The following is a 15,566-nucleotide window of genomic DNA, read 5'->3' as shown; positions in this document are numbered from 1 at the left end:
ACTTGCAAAGGATCTTTGAGACAAACCTGCAGTGAGTATTGACTGAGCTCAATATGGTTACTCTCAGCTTTCCTAAAGCACCAACAGTCACACGTTTCCTGTGTGTGGGTCAGTGGTTGAGGTTGTGGACTTGTAACTGAAAGGATTGTGGGTTCAAATGCTCTGTCAGAAATTGCTGTTGTGCCCTTGAACAAGACGCTTCACCTGAACATTTCCAGCAAAATAACCAGCTGTCGTCATGGGTGAAAATTAAAGCTGCTTTGGACGAAAGTGCCAGCCGTATACATCAGTAATTAGTAGTCTGTTTGGCTAAGTCACACCCGCATGTGTTGTGGAGTGTTGGACTGCCGTATTAAAAGCTCGGCCGGCTCTCCTCCTTCAGAAGCAGCAGTGCTTGTGAGTTTGTGCCATAGCAAATGCTTGTTGTTGTTGGAGCCCGACTTCAAACTCCGTTTCAGGACTGTTTTCCCACTCATTAACTCAGCAGGGTGTTAACTTGGGAGCGCTCAGGGGATTGTCATTAAGGCGGCATTAGAACACTCTGCCAAGGTTTGTTTTCATGTCTGAGGGGCCTGGTCCCCAAGGCCGTGGAGAGCTCCTTGGGTCCTGTTTGTTTATAACACCTCTCTCGCAGTTTGAGGAGACTGTCACCACAGCAGCACCATTGGGCTTCCAATGCTAATTGGTCTCCTGGAACCTTTGCTCACAGTCCGCGCTGCTGGGGGAATAAATTAGTGTGACGTGAGCTTAGGCAACAGTCACAAAAATACTTTGTGTACCATCTTTCTGCTTGGAAACTAAACAGTCTTAAATGATCTGTAAGATTTGTTAATTTTGCCTGTCAAGTTCTTATTTTAGAACAGTAGCCCAGATAATATCTAAATACAGAGGAGTGGGTTGTTTATTTGTTTTTATCTCTAATTAACCCTCATCTTCACAAGGGTCAATGCAGCTGAATTTGTAAGAGGAAGGGTCCATAAAAGTAGTGCTTAAGGGCTACAGCATTCCCCATTCACAACTGCAGCTTGTATTATTTTGTTTGGCATGCCAATAGGATTTTAAGACTAGAGGCTTCTATGAAGACCCTTCATATTTAATGTGTACCATAATGTTACAGCACAAGACAGATCAAATAATAATATTGTACTGAATATTTCAATATTAACCTTTCTTAGTGTAGAAGCCTTCTAAGTGTAGTGTGTATTAGTGTCTGCATGTATTGTGACATGCAGTCACAATAAAATTAAACATATATAAATTTTTACACACTTTAGCCAGCATCTCCATACTTTTAAATAATGAATAGCAATGTACTTTTACAATTGTTTGAGAGTTCTTACTTTGTTGTTACCTAATGCCAAAATTCACACAGTTTGTTCAGTGTTATTTTTCACTTTCCATAAAATTGGAGTAATAAAAAAAAGAAAAATATTCATAATTAATGACTTTTGTAAAGACAACAACAACAACAATAATAATAAGAAGAAGAATTCCTGACACTTATATAGCGCTTTTCTGGACACTCCACTCAAAGCACTTTATAGGTAAATCCCCACCACCACCAGTGTGCAGCCCCACCTGGATGATGCTCCAGTACACTCCCCACACACCAGCTCTCAGTGGGGAGGAGAGCAGAGTGATGAAGCCAGTTCAGAGAGGGGGATTATTAGGAGGCCATGACTGGTGAAGACAGGGGGAAATTTGGCGGCTTTTTTAGTACAGTTGGTGGGTGTATAAAGTTGCCCCTGTGAGAATGAGAGTTAAAAAATACAATAAAAGCCAACTTATGTTTTTGTACAATATCAGAACTGATCTGTGTTCTAGGATACATTTGATTTTTAGTTCATTTATTTTGGGTTAGAGTCATCCTTCTAATATGTGGGGGGAGAAAGACCCTAATTTTGGAACTGGACATCCCTGTGATTTTCCTCTTCCCTGCTGGAGAAATTGGAACAGGTCTTTGCACAGAGCATCAGGGAACTGCACAGACCGATTCACTGTTTTATTGTGACTGGACTTAGGTTTTCCTGCTGGAGGTGAGCATTTTACTGATGCCTTTACAGTATGAAATGAAACAAGGCCATTTTTTTATTTTTCCAGAAGACCTTTATTAACGTAACAGTAGAAATAGTAGTTATGCTTCAAAATAGGCATTCAGCACCTGTCTGGGATGCATTTTGTTTGTATGAGTTTTTTACTCGGAAGAAAACAAACACCAGGGGTGTAACCTACTGCACTGAATTTCCTTGACATCAGAAAAGCTGGTGCCAGGCTGGATGTGGGCACTGCATGCCATCGGATCAGGATGCTCAGGACAAGAAGACTGGAAGAGGACTTGGAGACAGGGAGCCTCTGGTCGGTGCCCAGCCTGCTGCTGCCTCATTGCGTGACCTTGGCCAAATCACAACAGCGGCTCAGGCCAGCTGTATGGCTGGATGGGAGTACGTGTGGGAGGCAAGATGGCCTCAGTCCAGCTGGGCTGTGCAGGCAGATTCGCTCCAGCTCCAAGCTGGGTTTGGAACCCGGTATTAGCTCTGTTTGGAAAACCACTTTTTTTTTACCATGGGGAACATTGTCTACCTAAGAGCTCTGCTGTCTGACTCTAAAGTGCTGGTTCATTGGTCTGCAAGCCTGTGAGCTGGCCTCTCTGATTTTCAATCCCATGTGACTTGTGGTGATGCTAGATCACACCGAGGCGCCACAGCCCTCCAGTTCTGAAGAAACTCGACTGGTTTTCCATGCATTCAGGTCGGACTGAAAGGCCCTTCCAATTGTCTTGACTTATTCTGTCATAAAACTATTGAATTTCTGGGTTTTTAGATCAACTTTTGGATCACAGAATACAGCTTGTTTTGTACCTTCCTTTCTGTGCACTCTTTGACGTAAGTGGCTGCAGTCCGTGGGGTTACGGCTCTTCAGCTGTGTAGTCTGTGGAATAGTGTTCTAAATCTCCTCAGAAGTCCAGGTGCAGTTTTGAATTCCCTGGCTCCCCCAGAGCTGCAGTGACTAATGCGTACCTACTGTACATGGTGAAGGACTTGGGAAGAGAGTCGTGTCAGATCAAGAGAGGTTTGAATGGCCAGCTGCACCCGCGTGCTCTGGCTGCACAGGAGCAAGTGGAGGTTAGTTGCACGCTGGAAACACGCTGCCACACACACCTCAGGAGCAGAAGCCTCCACTGCTAAAAGGTGGATTTTCTTCTATTTCTCTACTTCAGTTCTACAGCTGAAAACCGGTTCTCCTCTCAATAAAACATTCTTGACACTCATGAACAACAATACATAACGTTTCCCTGTAAAGTGCCCCAACTTCTCACAAAGTAGATGCGTGCCTGTTGTTCTTGACCCAAACAGGCAAGAGGCTTGTTTCAATGGTCTATCTGGTGGAATGGGAAATATAACATAGTATCATTTATACTTCCAGGTGCACATTTCGCTGTTCATGTTGGCTTGAAGTAAAGTTTTGCACTGCAGAGTCTTTTGAACTTTCTGATCTAGAAAGGATGTGTTTTATTTTCCAAAGTGCACACTGCCAATGTTCTATATAACTATGGTTTGAACAGGAACTCAGTATCTCTACCTCTGGGTCCATTCTCATTTTCAGAATGTAGAGTCAATGTCGAATTACGAATTCAGAAATGGTTGCAAACAAAGCAAATTACAGTGGGTGCTCGTGTCAACAACGAGGGTTAAATACCACCGTAGAAAAACACTTCCAAAACATAAACCGTTTTGGAAACGAGTAAAAGCAGAGCCAAAGAAGTTGTCAGTTCATACTCCCGGGCTGTTTGGTTAAACTGTTCTTTCTGCTTCTTTCAGTCGGTGTTGTGACAAAAAGAGCTGTGGGAACCGCAATGAGACTCCGTCAGACCCCGTCATCATCGACAGGTAGGACCCTGGCTCTTCTCCCTCCCTGCTCAGCTCAGCACCTGGACAGGACCAGCGTTACTGTGTGAAAACCTAAGCTTTGCTAAAGGCAGTCAGCAGGCTATTTAGCAATCTGGACTCTTTGCTTAGGTGCTGGTGCAAAATATCTGTTCGTTGTTTGTTTTTTTACCCTCTTGCTTTTTAAAGCCAGTTTTTTCTGTGGCTGATAACTTCCACCAGCTCTATGCAAAAAACCCACCCTGGTGCACTTGAGTAGCACGTTAGCCACTGTTTGCTAATGACAGACATTGTGATGTGCCTGTGCGAAGGCAGATGCATTCTGTCTCCTGTTTCTCTCCAAGTTCGCTTTTCTCTCAGTAGTGTTTTCTGAGCGGCGTCTCTGTTTCCTAAGTGTGTGATTGAACTTGCCTCTAGAGTTAACAGCCAACAAGCCTCAGAGAAATAACAGTCCGTGGAGTCTGAGAGCTGGAACAGAAGGGCATTCAGCTGACAACTTGAGAGCCGATGTCTTGATACGTCATTGTGCTTTAGTGCTTAGATATTAAATTTCTATTTTAGTAGGTCCTTTTGTGGGAAATGCCACAAGCTCGCAAATGTGTTTTATTTTACTTTATACAGTTTTGCTATTCCCACACCCTCGCTTTCACTATAAAAGGAAAAATTCCATATTTACTTACACAGAAGTGCTGTGTAAATACTCTTGGTCCTCGTGTGTTAAGATTTGTTCAGAGTTTTAAAGATCCTCCGGTTCTCTATAGCCTACTTGTCATTAATGTGGAAATGAAAGCTGATTTATAATGAGGCATCTTTTACCACAGTGATAAAATAATGTTTCAAATGAGAAAGAAGAAAATTCTTATCTGCATTTTCCTTGTGCTCCTCCTCCTCTTCCTCCTAATTATCCTCATCCTCCTTTATAGAGGTGGCCTTTTGCCTTTGCCAAGTCCACTGTGCCTATGGGTTTGAAACCAGCTACGTACTTCTTATATTTCTCTTTCTGCATTGTTCATTTCCTTTTTGTCATGTTAACCATGTGTTAATAGCAAATGACTGCTTTTGTCTGAGTGAATACGTGTTTGCAGGAGTACCTCTGAGTCTGCTGGAAGAAGGTCTCAATCTGTCCTGTTCCGTGTTGGTACCAGTTTTCTTATGCCCTGATCAAGCCATCAACCAATAAGCCAACCAACAAACCCACTGACCGACCAATCAATCAATCAACCAATCAATCAATCAATCAATCAATCAGTTTAGTCAAAGTTTTCATTATTTTTAAATAAAAAATAATGTAATATTTTTTATTACAATAATTTTTAAATTAAAACTTGGTATTTATGAAGTTTCCTGAGTTTCATTTTGTAAAACAGCAATGTCCTATAACTGTCATAAATGTACTGTTGTATCTTGAGTCTTTATAATTAGAATTAGAGTACTTTGTTTTGCAGTAACCATATTTCAGGGTAACTTGTAAAACCTCCAATTTACATCACAAAGCAGACAAAATCTCCAGGTCCGCGCAGCGCCATGTTCTTTGATTCAGAAAGAGGCAGCAAAACCTCCGTAAAGCGTTGCAGCCATATTACACTGTAAACAAGCAGGCTCTTTTAATCCCATAGACATATTGCTCTCGACTTTGACACAGTTTTGTCGACAAATATTACTTACTTGTTAACCCTGCATGCAGATGACATTGGAACATTTTGGAAGTGCAATGTCTCCCGCACAACCTGAATTTATACACTTGTACGTCACATTATTTTATTCATTACAGTGACTAGTGAGCAGGAAGGGCCGAACCACATCGCAATTCGTGGGAACTCGAATGTGAGTTTGCGACAACATGGCGACTTACAGTACTTTCACAAAGTTCACAATTTTGTGCTTAATTGGGCATTTATTAAATGTTTCTATAACATCAATGAATTTATTTTGTTAATTTATTACTGAAATTAAATTGGGAAATTGGGACTGCAGCTCCCCTTTAAAACTAACTGAACAGCGTTACGTGCTACATGTCTCACTTTGTCACTGGACTCATTAACCTTTAGAATTCCAGTTTGTAATTATTACTTTGAAAAGCTAGGCACTGTGTTTTCAAGTAACATGAAAGCTACTTTTGAGATTAAGTTTGCTTTATTTGCAACTAAAAGTTATGTAATGCTAAGTTTTATGAGTTCACACACACAAAGAGATGGTAGAAGAATTTAGATTTACCACCCACTTCAAATGTGGTCAATATTTCCTTTGGACGAATGCCAGGTACTGTAGCTCTGTTTTAAGAAAATAGAGGCCTTTGGCTTCAGATAGGAGAGATTAACATAACAGTGTACATTCATAATTTCCTCTGGAACTTCAGAATAGTTTAATTCCCAGTTTACACCAAGTTAATATCGTGCATCTGAGCCAGTATCAGCAGACACTAGAAGTGGCCGTGCTTGTGAAGTGCTGTAGATCTATGAAACCAGGGATGATTTTATCAGCAACTGAGGGTTGCAATGGGTTTTGCTTTCAATGATTTGATCTTGTGAGAATGACATTGCCTTTCTGGGTACATATATTTCACGCTTCTATCAAAATGCCCTGTATGCAGACTGCCTTTCTGTGACCATCGGACAACAGCCTTCACAGAGAACTCTTTGATCAGAGCCTCTTAAATATACTTCCTCAGACAGTCACATACTTTAAGTTCATTGTGCCTCAGCCTCAGTTTTTCTTACTGCCATATTAAATTTTAATTGTGCCTGTGAGTGCTCATAGCTGTGCAGCCTCTTAAAACGTTGGGTCCTCTTTTCTGAATGCATGGCCTTAGCACCAGAGCTCATGGTGTACTTGCAGTATTCTGATGGTCTTTCACTTCATTTAATTTGTTATTATTCCTTTCAGCTTTCATAAGGTAGATGAAGTCCGTATTAATCCAGTATTAATTCCGTATTTCATAAAACGACTTATCAAAATGCCAAATGCTTGTGAAGCTCTGTCAAACGACTTGAATCCTGCAGCAAAGTCAACAGAGGGTTTGCTGTGTACGTCCTTCTAAAGGCAGACTGATGCCCCGAGACTTTGATTGGCGGAGAGAGCAGTTGGCGTTGCCCTTCTTGTTCTTTGCTGGGGTGGCTAACTGTGATCGGGTTACAGGCAGCCATGTCTCTACAGGGCAGCAGAGCTTCCTGTGAGAGTCTTGGCTCAGGCAGTAGCGCTAATGACTCAGGCTCCTCTTCGAAACAAATGCTGCTGGATCAGCTTCGGGTTTTTGTGTGTGTCGTGTGTGTTTTCGTTTCCAAAGGACAGAGTCTCCTAAGGAGCAGGGTCATTACCAGATCCATGTTGGCTCGTTAGCTATGGGCTGGAGAAGGTCCAGGGTCTCTGAAAGAGGAGCTGTAGTACTGACCCCTCGCCCCACATGGGACGCCCCCCCCCCCAAGCCTGCGACACCTCGCGCTGCCATGGCGAGAGCCTGATTGCTGTGGGGACAACAAACCGGAGAGAAAAGGTCACCTTTGCTCTGTGAACAATAGCATCTCGCCAAACACATGGCGGTGCACCTGTTTTTATAGCACAAAATAACCCGTGTGTGACTGACGGAGCTCACTCTTGTCACTGATTCCAGCCAAATATCCTTCACTTTCCGCTTTGACTTCATGTTCCAGGGTTATATTAAGCGCTGCTTGGTATGCTTTTCATTTGTGATGTTTTGGTGACGCTTAACAGGTGCATAGTAGCAGGATTTTATAAATATTAGCAGGCACTTTAGCAAATAGCTTTAGCTAAACTTACATCGACAAAAATGCTTTTTTCTTTTGGCTGTGGTCTTATTGTTGCAGATCAAACTTTTTACGTTTTTTTAACAAGAGAAGGTTTAAGTAAAAGAATTAATACTGTGAAAGGACTCTGTCTGCACTTACAGTATATCTTAGATACAATGCATAACATGATGAACTTTTCTTAAAACACCATGTGAGCTGCGCTGGAAGATGTACACTGTTTCCGTGTGTTTCTGCGCTGTTTCAAATAACACGTTTCTACCAAGCTGTGGAGCAGATGGTCCACACCCTTGTCTCAAGCCAGCTGTTGTGTGCTGTTCAGGAGAGGGTATTGTTTCAACCGAAAGGTCCAAATACAATCCTGACTTTGTTTTTCTAATGCACGGTGGAGTGTGGCCCCTAAACCCTCTACTTCGGGGGTGTAAGATGCGATTCTCTGTAGCACCTAGTGCATCACTCCCAAGTGGGGATCAGCAGGGAGAAATGTATTCTTTAATGTCGCCACAGCAGACGGGTGTTGAAAGTGTGTCTCCTGGGTGTGTCTATGACTGTTGCCCTTCAGTAACCTGCACGGCTTGAAGAAGCTGAGCCGGTCAAGACAGTAAAGACTGGTGGAAGTCCCTTCTTGAGAGGGACGGCTGAGTGCGTCCCCAGCCCTCTGCTTCAGCCGGAGGGGAGGGACGAGCCCGTGCCCCCCTCTCCAACTCGTAGCCCATCCATTAGCAACCTCTCCACAATAAACACAGCACCAGCACTTTCCTCGCATTGATGTGGATCTAAATAACAAGCACGGCGCGCCTACGGGTTTGCCCACTGGGGAAAACAAAAAAGAAAAATGTTGTCGGCATAATTGGCTCTGATTGTGGGGAAGACATCCCAACCTGGCCGCTCATTAGTTGAAAATAATTCTAATATGTTTACGGGTGACAACAGAGGAGCTGATTTAAGGCCAACCAATCCATACAACTGCATTTTAGTTTCCTATTAAGAAATGTAAAATTTATGAGTGCACAACCCCCGGCTCCTTAAACCAACAAATAAATCACAGCAACGAGAGAGGCTTCGGCGGCCCAATGCAAATTATGACCGTCACTTGTCTCCGTAAAGCGGCTAATGACCGAAATTCATCGCCTCCTTCCCCGGCGTTGTTTCAAATTAAGCGGCGCTTTGTAAATCACCATGCCGTTATCCGATGCCTGCGCCGTGTCCTTTCCCTGCATCATAAATTTCCCTCGTTCGCTGCCACGTCTTCCTGCTTCCCTGTTCTTTATTTGAATCTTTTCCCCCTTTTCTTATCCTGCTCCTGGTCATCATGAATGAGGGTGTCAGACTTTCCCGGCTGTCTGTCTGTCTGTCTGTCTGTGTCTAGCGATCTGTCTGTCTGTCTTTATCTATTGATCTCTCTTCTGTCTGTCAGTTTATTGATGTGTCAGTCTCTCGGTCTTTCTGTCTGTCAGTCTGTCATTATCTGTTGATCTACAGTATCTGCCTCTGTCTATACTGTATATCGATGTGTCTGTCGGTTAGTCTATCTGTCTTTATCAATTGATCAGTCAGTCTCTGTCTATATATCAATCTGTCTCTGTTTATCTATCGACCTATATCTGTCAGTCTGTCTGTGTATTTCTCTGTCGATCTATCTGTCTCTCTATATAGATCTCTATATAGGTCTATCCACCTGTTTTCTATCCATAGCTTTCTCTTTCCTATCTGTTCTGCTTTCTGCTGCTGTTACAGTCCTGCATGGGGTCACTGAAGGTAGCTGTCTGAGTGCTGAGCTAAGAATAAGTTTGGTGTAATGTACAGCATTAAGTACTTGAGCACTTCAAAGGGTGGTAAAAAAAGCAAAGATGAAGATTGCATTGATCATACAACAGGGTATGAGTCTAAAATAAAATATTTTTAGTCTTGGGGCCGTAGATTGCGTCAGTCTGAGCTATAAAGCTCAGAAAGCAAAGTTCTTGTGGTAAATTAAAAACAATGCTGCTCTTGTGTTTGACTCACGATTTCCAGTAAGTCAACATAAGAGTCTTGGTTTTGAATCTCAGTGTGTGTGGAGTCTAGATGTTCTCTGTGTCTTTGTGTGGGTTTCTCAGGGTAACCTGAGCTCTGCCCACTTTTCAAGGCTGTGCTGTGCAGGTTAATTCCTATTGCTAATTTGCCCCCTGTCTGCATGTCTGCATGTGTGCATGCGTGCATGTGTATGTGTCCTGCAGTGCACTGCTGTCTGTGTACTGTATGTGTCCTGCAGTGCATTGCTGTCTTATTTAGGGTGCCATGCAGCCCTGTGCCTGCCAGGTCACTGCAACCTTCAAAGTGGTTATTGAAAGCAGATAGATGTGATCCAGGAGTATGGCTGTTCTTTATACAATAATAATCAATGTGTACTATTAGTCTACATTAGCGCACGTATTAGCTCACAGCGCTGCCTGCCTGTTGCAGATGCTCATAGCTGTACAAAATCTGAGTTTGCTCAACTGATGGAAGCACTTCTGCAGTCCTTTGCTCTTTCACCTGGTGCAAGCCATGGCTTGCCATCACCTTCCAAGAAGCAGTAACCTGTGATGCTTTCAGCTTGCCAGGCTTGGCAAGAGCTGCACACCTGTCTCTGCAATGACATGCACATGTCCACTATAGCTCTCCCAGTCACGCACATACCTTTACTGTTCCACAATTATTCCATTCTCCACTCGATCCCTCAAAATACCGCCGCTTAAGGAAGTGTCATTTACTTTGGGCAATTAAATCATACATCACGAGAATCAATGTAACATTTGAGTGGATCCCAAGTACAACCAGTGTGGATATTTCTCATTTCTGTCAGTGTTTTACACTGCTGAGGTCTGTACCTGTTCTCCTCACTATCACGGGTCAGCAGTGTGCTCTGTGCCTGTCTGGGACAAGAGCAGCCAAGTTTGTTTTCCTCTGGTGTCAAGTTGCATGAAAAAACTAAGGGAGAGAGAAGAAGGATAGAGGAAAGACGGCTCAAGGCAGCTACAGTATGTCCCACCTACGTCACTTACTGATTTGTTCGTTCCAGATTTCCTCATTTAGGGCGAAGTACTGCAGAGGCAAGCGAAAACGACATTAGGCTCCATGAAATATTAGTAGCCGACGTTTAAAACAGGTGTTATTACAAGCTAATATTGCAATTAGATCGCCCAGCCGGCTCCCTGGTGGGACCATAAATTCAGCCAGGCTGTCAAGGCTAACAGGAGCCCTTGCCTAATTGCCGAGCACAGGCCCTCACGTTAATGTGGTCAGGACAGGATTGTTTCAAGTCCATTTCAGCCGGAGTCATTACAGTGAGCAGGGCTGGGGGGCTCGTTCTCTTCTTCCCCTTGTTTCCAGACCATCATGTCTAATGGCGCTGGTCCCTGAAGCTACGTTGGCTCATTCAGGGCAGCCTTTCGGCCATTCATCACGGAGAGTGTACCACAGAGGGCCATCACTTTGCACACAGTCCACTCGACGAGCAAGGTGTTCTTCAACGTACTGTCAGGGGGTCGTTTGACTTCTTTTATAAGCCTGCTTCCAGAGGACTATTCTCCGAACAGATCCTCAAAGAGCCTTGTTTAAAGAAGCAAACAAATTTGTGCCCTAAACCTCAAATGTTCTTGGCTTATGTTTGCTTTAAAGTCTAGCCTCACAATTACAGGTACTGTATGAAATCTATTTCTCTGCAGCCCCCTCTCTTTTCTCCCTCCTGTTTTCTGTCTTAAAATACTGTTTTATAATAACAGTTTTAATAATGTTTTCTCTTTAAATGTTTTTTTCTTGTTCTCATTCCTGGAAAGTTCTGTCCCAGCTCTTTGGAAAAAATCCTTTTTTTCACATTTCTGGAGAATTACATCATTACACTCAAAGGGATACAACCACCTGCCTTGTGATAGGCCACTGAGGTCCAAGTTGTACAGTGAACACCAGTCGCTGTAGATCAGCGATATTGTGCAAGTGTTTAACAGTGAGCTAATTTCTCTGAGTGACAAGATGTTTTCTTAATGAGGTCTAGAAAGGTGCTTATAAGAACATACGAAGGCTTACAAACATTCAGTCCATCTAGCCTGTTGGGTAGTTAGTGGCTAATTAATCCAAGAGTCTCATCCAGCTGTTTCTTGAAAGAAACCAGGGTATCGGCTTCACCAGAATGGCTTGGTAGCTTGTTCCAGACTCCCACAACCTTGTGGATAAACAAGTGGCTCCTATTCTTATTTTTAAATGTGCTTCTTTGCAGTTTTCCACTTGTGTCCTATGGTTTAAGGAAGTTCACTGGGTGGAATGTGTCAAAATATTTGAAGACTTTGAATGTTTGTTTCAGGTCACCCTCAAAGTGTTCTGTGTTCAAGACTAAAGAGATTCAGTTCCTTTAGGCTGTCAGTGTAGGACATGTCCTCAAGATCAGAATGTAGATCAGAATCTTTTCTGGACTGATTCTAGAGCAGCAACATCTTTTTTTATAATGTGGTAACCAGAACTGTACACATCGTTCTAAAATGTCAATTGTATTTTTATTTTTACACTTTATCTGAAATCAGTGGACCTTTTCATCCATCCTGTTGTGCTATGATTTTGGATGGAGACTGAAATCCAATTAAAACCATGGAATGGACTTGGGATGAAAAATCATTCACAAGCATGTTAAAAACCTGTCCTGACTGCACACAACTGTACTGACTGTGTGATATAGCTCTTTAGCAGGTGCAGAGAAGTCTCAGATTTTAAAGGTAAGAAAGAATGAGGATTCCTGCAGATCAACAGTCTTGAAGACTCCAAGACAGTTTTGCTCATTGTTTACAATGTGGAGCTTAGAGCTCCAACATCTGCAGATGACATTTAATGTAGACATTAAATGCTTCATGTAGGGTTCTGCATGAGAATATTAAAAACATAAAACTGTAAATACACAATGGGAAACACTGAGCTTGAAGAAACTACGAATGAAGAAGACTTAGGTAGGGGGACGCACTAAAATATATACATACTGTACTACATATGTCAGAATTAATCAATTAATTATTAATTCACTACTATCTACCAAACTGGCTAGATGTGTAAAACGGCCTCCTCTCGTTTGTAAGTGTTCTTGTGTTCTTATGAGTAGGTGGTTCATATTGTTGTAATTATTAGAATAAGAACAACATTATCTCTTCTTTTTATTCTAACCTCTTTTAGTCTTGCACTCTAGATTTAAACATTGTTCCTGCCTCTTCTGCTCCATCTCTTTCTGTCTCTCACTATTGTTTTTCTTTATGCTCACGGGTCTTTCTTCCAGGAGAACCAGTTTATTTTTGTGGATAGTTCTTCCGAATGGCTTATTTTAGAGTGCCCATCTGACAAGAGTGTCTATAAGGTGACGTTAGAGTGTGTTCACAAATGGAACAATCGTGCTGCCTTTTATGTAGATCTATATTGTATTGAAGGTTTCCTTTTAGTTTCTTGCATTGTGTTCTTCATTTTTATTGCTTGCTGACGTTTGATACCTGGGACTTACTGACACCCAGCACTTACCTGCTTTTATAGCTGGCAATGGTAGGCGTTTATGGGCAAATGCAGTATGGGAAATCTGGGATACCCAGAAAGCAAGAAATTAACTAATGTCAGGGAATATAGTGTGTAGTTAGACCAGCTTTTAGTTGTTTTTTTCTCTTGGAGGTCCAACTTTACAGTTCCCGTAAAATAAAAGAGTGAACGCTCACAATGAGATGGTTACAGATCACAGTTCTGTGCGTGATGAGATATAAAACTGCATAGCTGTATAAGGGATTGTTTTCCTTCCCTTGCCCCAGCCCTTACAGCCTGTTCTGTATGGCTACAGCAGCAAATGGCATCTACCACCCTCAGCCTGCTCTGCCTCTGAGAGCAACACATTGAAGTGTTGGCTTCCGGGGCACACAGAGGTGGCGTGGGGGCTGGTGGGCTCTGTGGAGGAGCAGACAGCGGTAGGGGACTTTGGGTGCGAGTGGAGAGGAGGAGGGGCTCTTCTGGAAGTCTCTCTGGGCTCTTCCCAGCATCCCCGCAATCGCGGCATATTGATCATCAGCCCAGCGGATCGGAGCCTGCTAGATTAAGAGTATAGATTTGCAATAAAAAGGGGACATTACTTGGCTGCCGGAATAAAATTGAAAAAAATGATGCGGTCCCGCAAGTGGAATTAGTCAAGTAGGAGGGGAAAGGTTGCTCTGGAGTCAGAGGTCAAGGGTATTCTGCTACCAGGGAAACTGGAATTCAAGGATGTATTTTTTGTCTTTGAATTTATAACCAGAAAGCTTTTGAGCTTCTGTCTGGTGTTAGTGAGCAGAATTCATCAGTGGCAAGTTCTTTCTCGATGTTGTTTTTTGAATCTGGTTCAATGATAATGGTAGGGCAATTCTTCCTGACTTTCAGGAGAAAAAAACACTAAAGTTTCTTGGGAGTCATTCAGTTTTATTTTAAAACGTGCTGCACGGGCATTGTACTCTTGTACTCTTGGCAGCAGTGCCAAAAATAGAGGTGGAGATTGAGAAATGGGGACAGTGACAGCACCTGGAGCCAACTCTGCCACCTCAGCATCGCTTCAGATCTCATTTCTCCACTGTGCTGAAACCATTTAACACACCAGAGTAAGAGTATTTTTTTCTCATTCTCTTTTTTTCTCTCCACAAACTCTAACAGAATAACAACAACTCAGTCTGGAATAAACAGTGAAATGCTTGTTTATTGCCTGTACCAGAGTGCTACTCACCAGAATGGAATGAATTTAAATGCTCAAGAACTGCAATTACCTAAATTAAAGTATCTGGAATAAATTTAAATGTTCAAGTAATTATCAAAGTTAAAGTATCTGGAATTATTTGAAATGTTCAAGTAATTACCTAAATTCAAATATCAACTCGTGCCTTTAAATATATATTTTTTGTCTAGTTACTGTCCTACCACCTACATCTGCAGTGGAGAGTGGCTGTATGGTCTCAGAAAGGCACAGCACAGCAATAAAGCTCTCAATATCTCCTCGGGTAGGGCCGAGATTACAAATAAGGTTATTATCAAAGCGACTGTCATAAACTGTTACAGCAAGTAGAACAGGAGTTGTGTAAAAGTCCTTGCAACCTTATTTCTTGAATGAAAGTATCCAGGCAGCTGTTAATAGTCAGAAGCGGTGCTGTATATACTGTCATATAGTGTTTTTATCTTTTGGGGGCTGCTTTTCCTCCAGCTTCTTGTAGAGACAGAAAACGCTCAGCTGGTGATTGAAAGACGCATGCACATTTAGCTGTTACATCAGCAGAAAGCAACGACAGCACGATTTTGTAAAAGAATAGCTCCTAGTTAATTGCGAAACAGATGAGATGTGGTTTGCTGAACTACTTTCCATTATGGAGGAGGAAAGAAGGGAGATTCCATATCATGTGTGCCATGAAATCCTACCTCTTCAGCATTGTCTCTTTTAAAAGATTATTAAGATCCTCTGCTCTGTATCCGTCAAGCGGCACAGGTCCTAATTACCGACAAGAGCAGCAGAGCATGATGGGACGGCCCGTGCTCTCTGGGCTCTCCCTGGTCCCCACGTTCAGCAGTTTCATGTGGTTACAGCTGGAATGACCTTCAAGGCCCTCTCACATCACACTGGGGCCTGGGGGACTTCGCGACAGGCAGGGCTGTGTGTCCTGTGGTTTCTCCCCTCCACTGTTGTCAAGAATATCCCCTTGGAGCTGCCAAAAAGAGAGGCAAATTCTCTCTGTCGTATATCAGTCCCCCTCAGAAACCGCATGCCGTCCTCACTGCGATGTATCAGATGGCTACCGTGGTGCTCTCACGCGAATGTCCCAGCACCTTGTGTCCCGAGGTCGGCGTGGTCACAGCTGGGTTTCAGCTCATTTTCTCAGCACACCCTCTTGACCTGTATATGTTTACCCCAACCCCAACCTAATTTCATTTCACATGT

The 15,566-nt window shown here is 42.8% G+C and overlaps 1 protein-coding gene across 1 annotated transcript in view; it reads left to right on the top strand.

Moving 5' to 3' along the window:
* LOC148842021 (transcription factor COE3-like) overlaps positions 1 to 15,566 on the top strand; it is a 134,704-nt gene that overhangs the window by 17,232 nt on the left and 101,906 nt on the right. The window contains exon 5 of the mRNA XM_088921351.1: positions 3,819 to 3,887. Coding sequence (XP_088777477.1) covers positions 3,819 to 3,887 — 69 coding nt within the window. The remainder of the gene's footprint in view (positions 1 to 3,818; positions 3,888 to 15,566) is intronic.

This window comes from Atractosteus spatula, chromosome 1 (genome assembly GCF_055471065.1).
Source record: "Atractosteus spatula isolate fAtrSpa1 chromosome 1, fAtrSpa1.hap1, whole genome shotgun sequence".
In the NCBI taxonomy this organism is placed as follows: Eukaryota; Metazoa; Chordata; class Actinopteri; order Semionotiformes; family Lepisosteidae; genus Atractosteus; species Atractosteus spatula.
The sequence above is the reverse complement of the archived record's forward strand: the minus strand, read 5'-3'. Positions and strand labels throughout refer to the sequence as shown.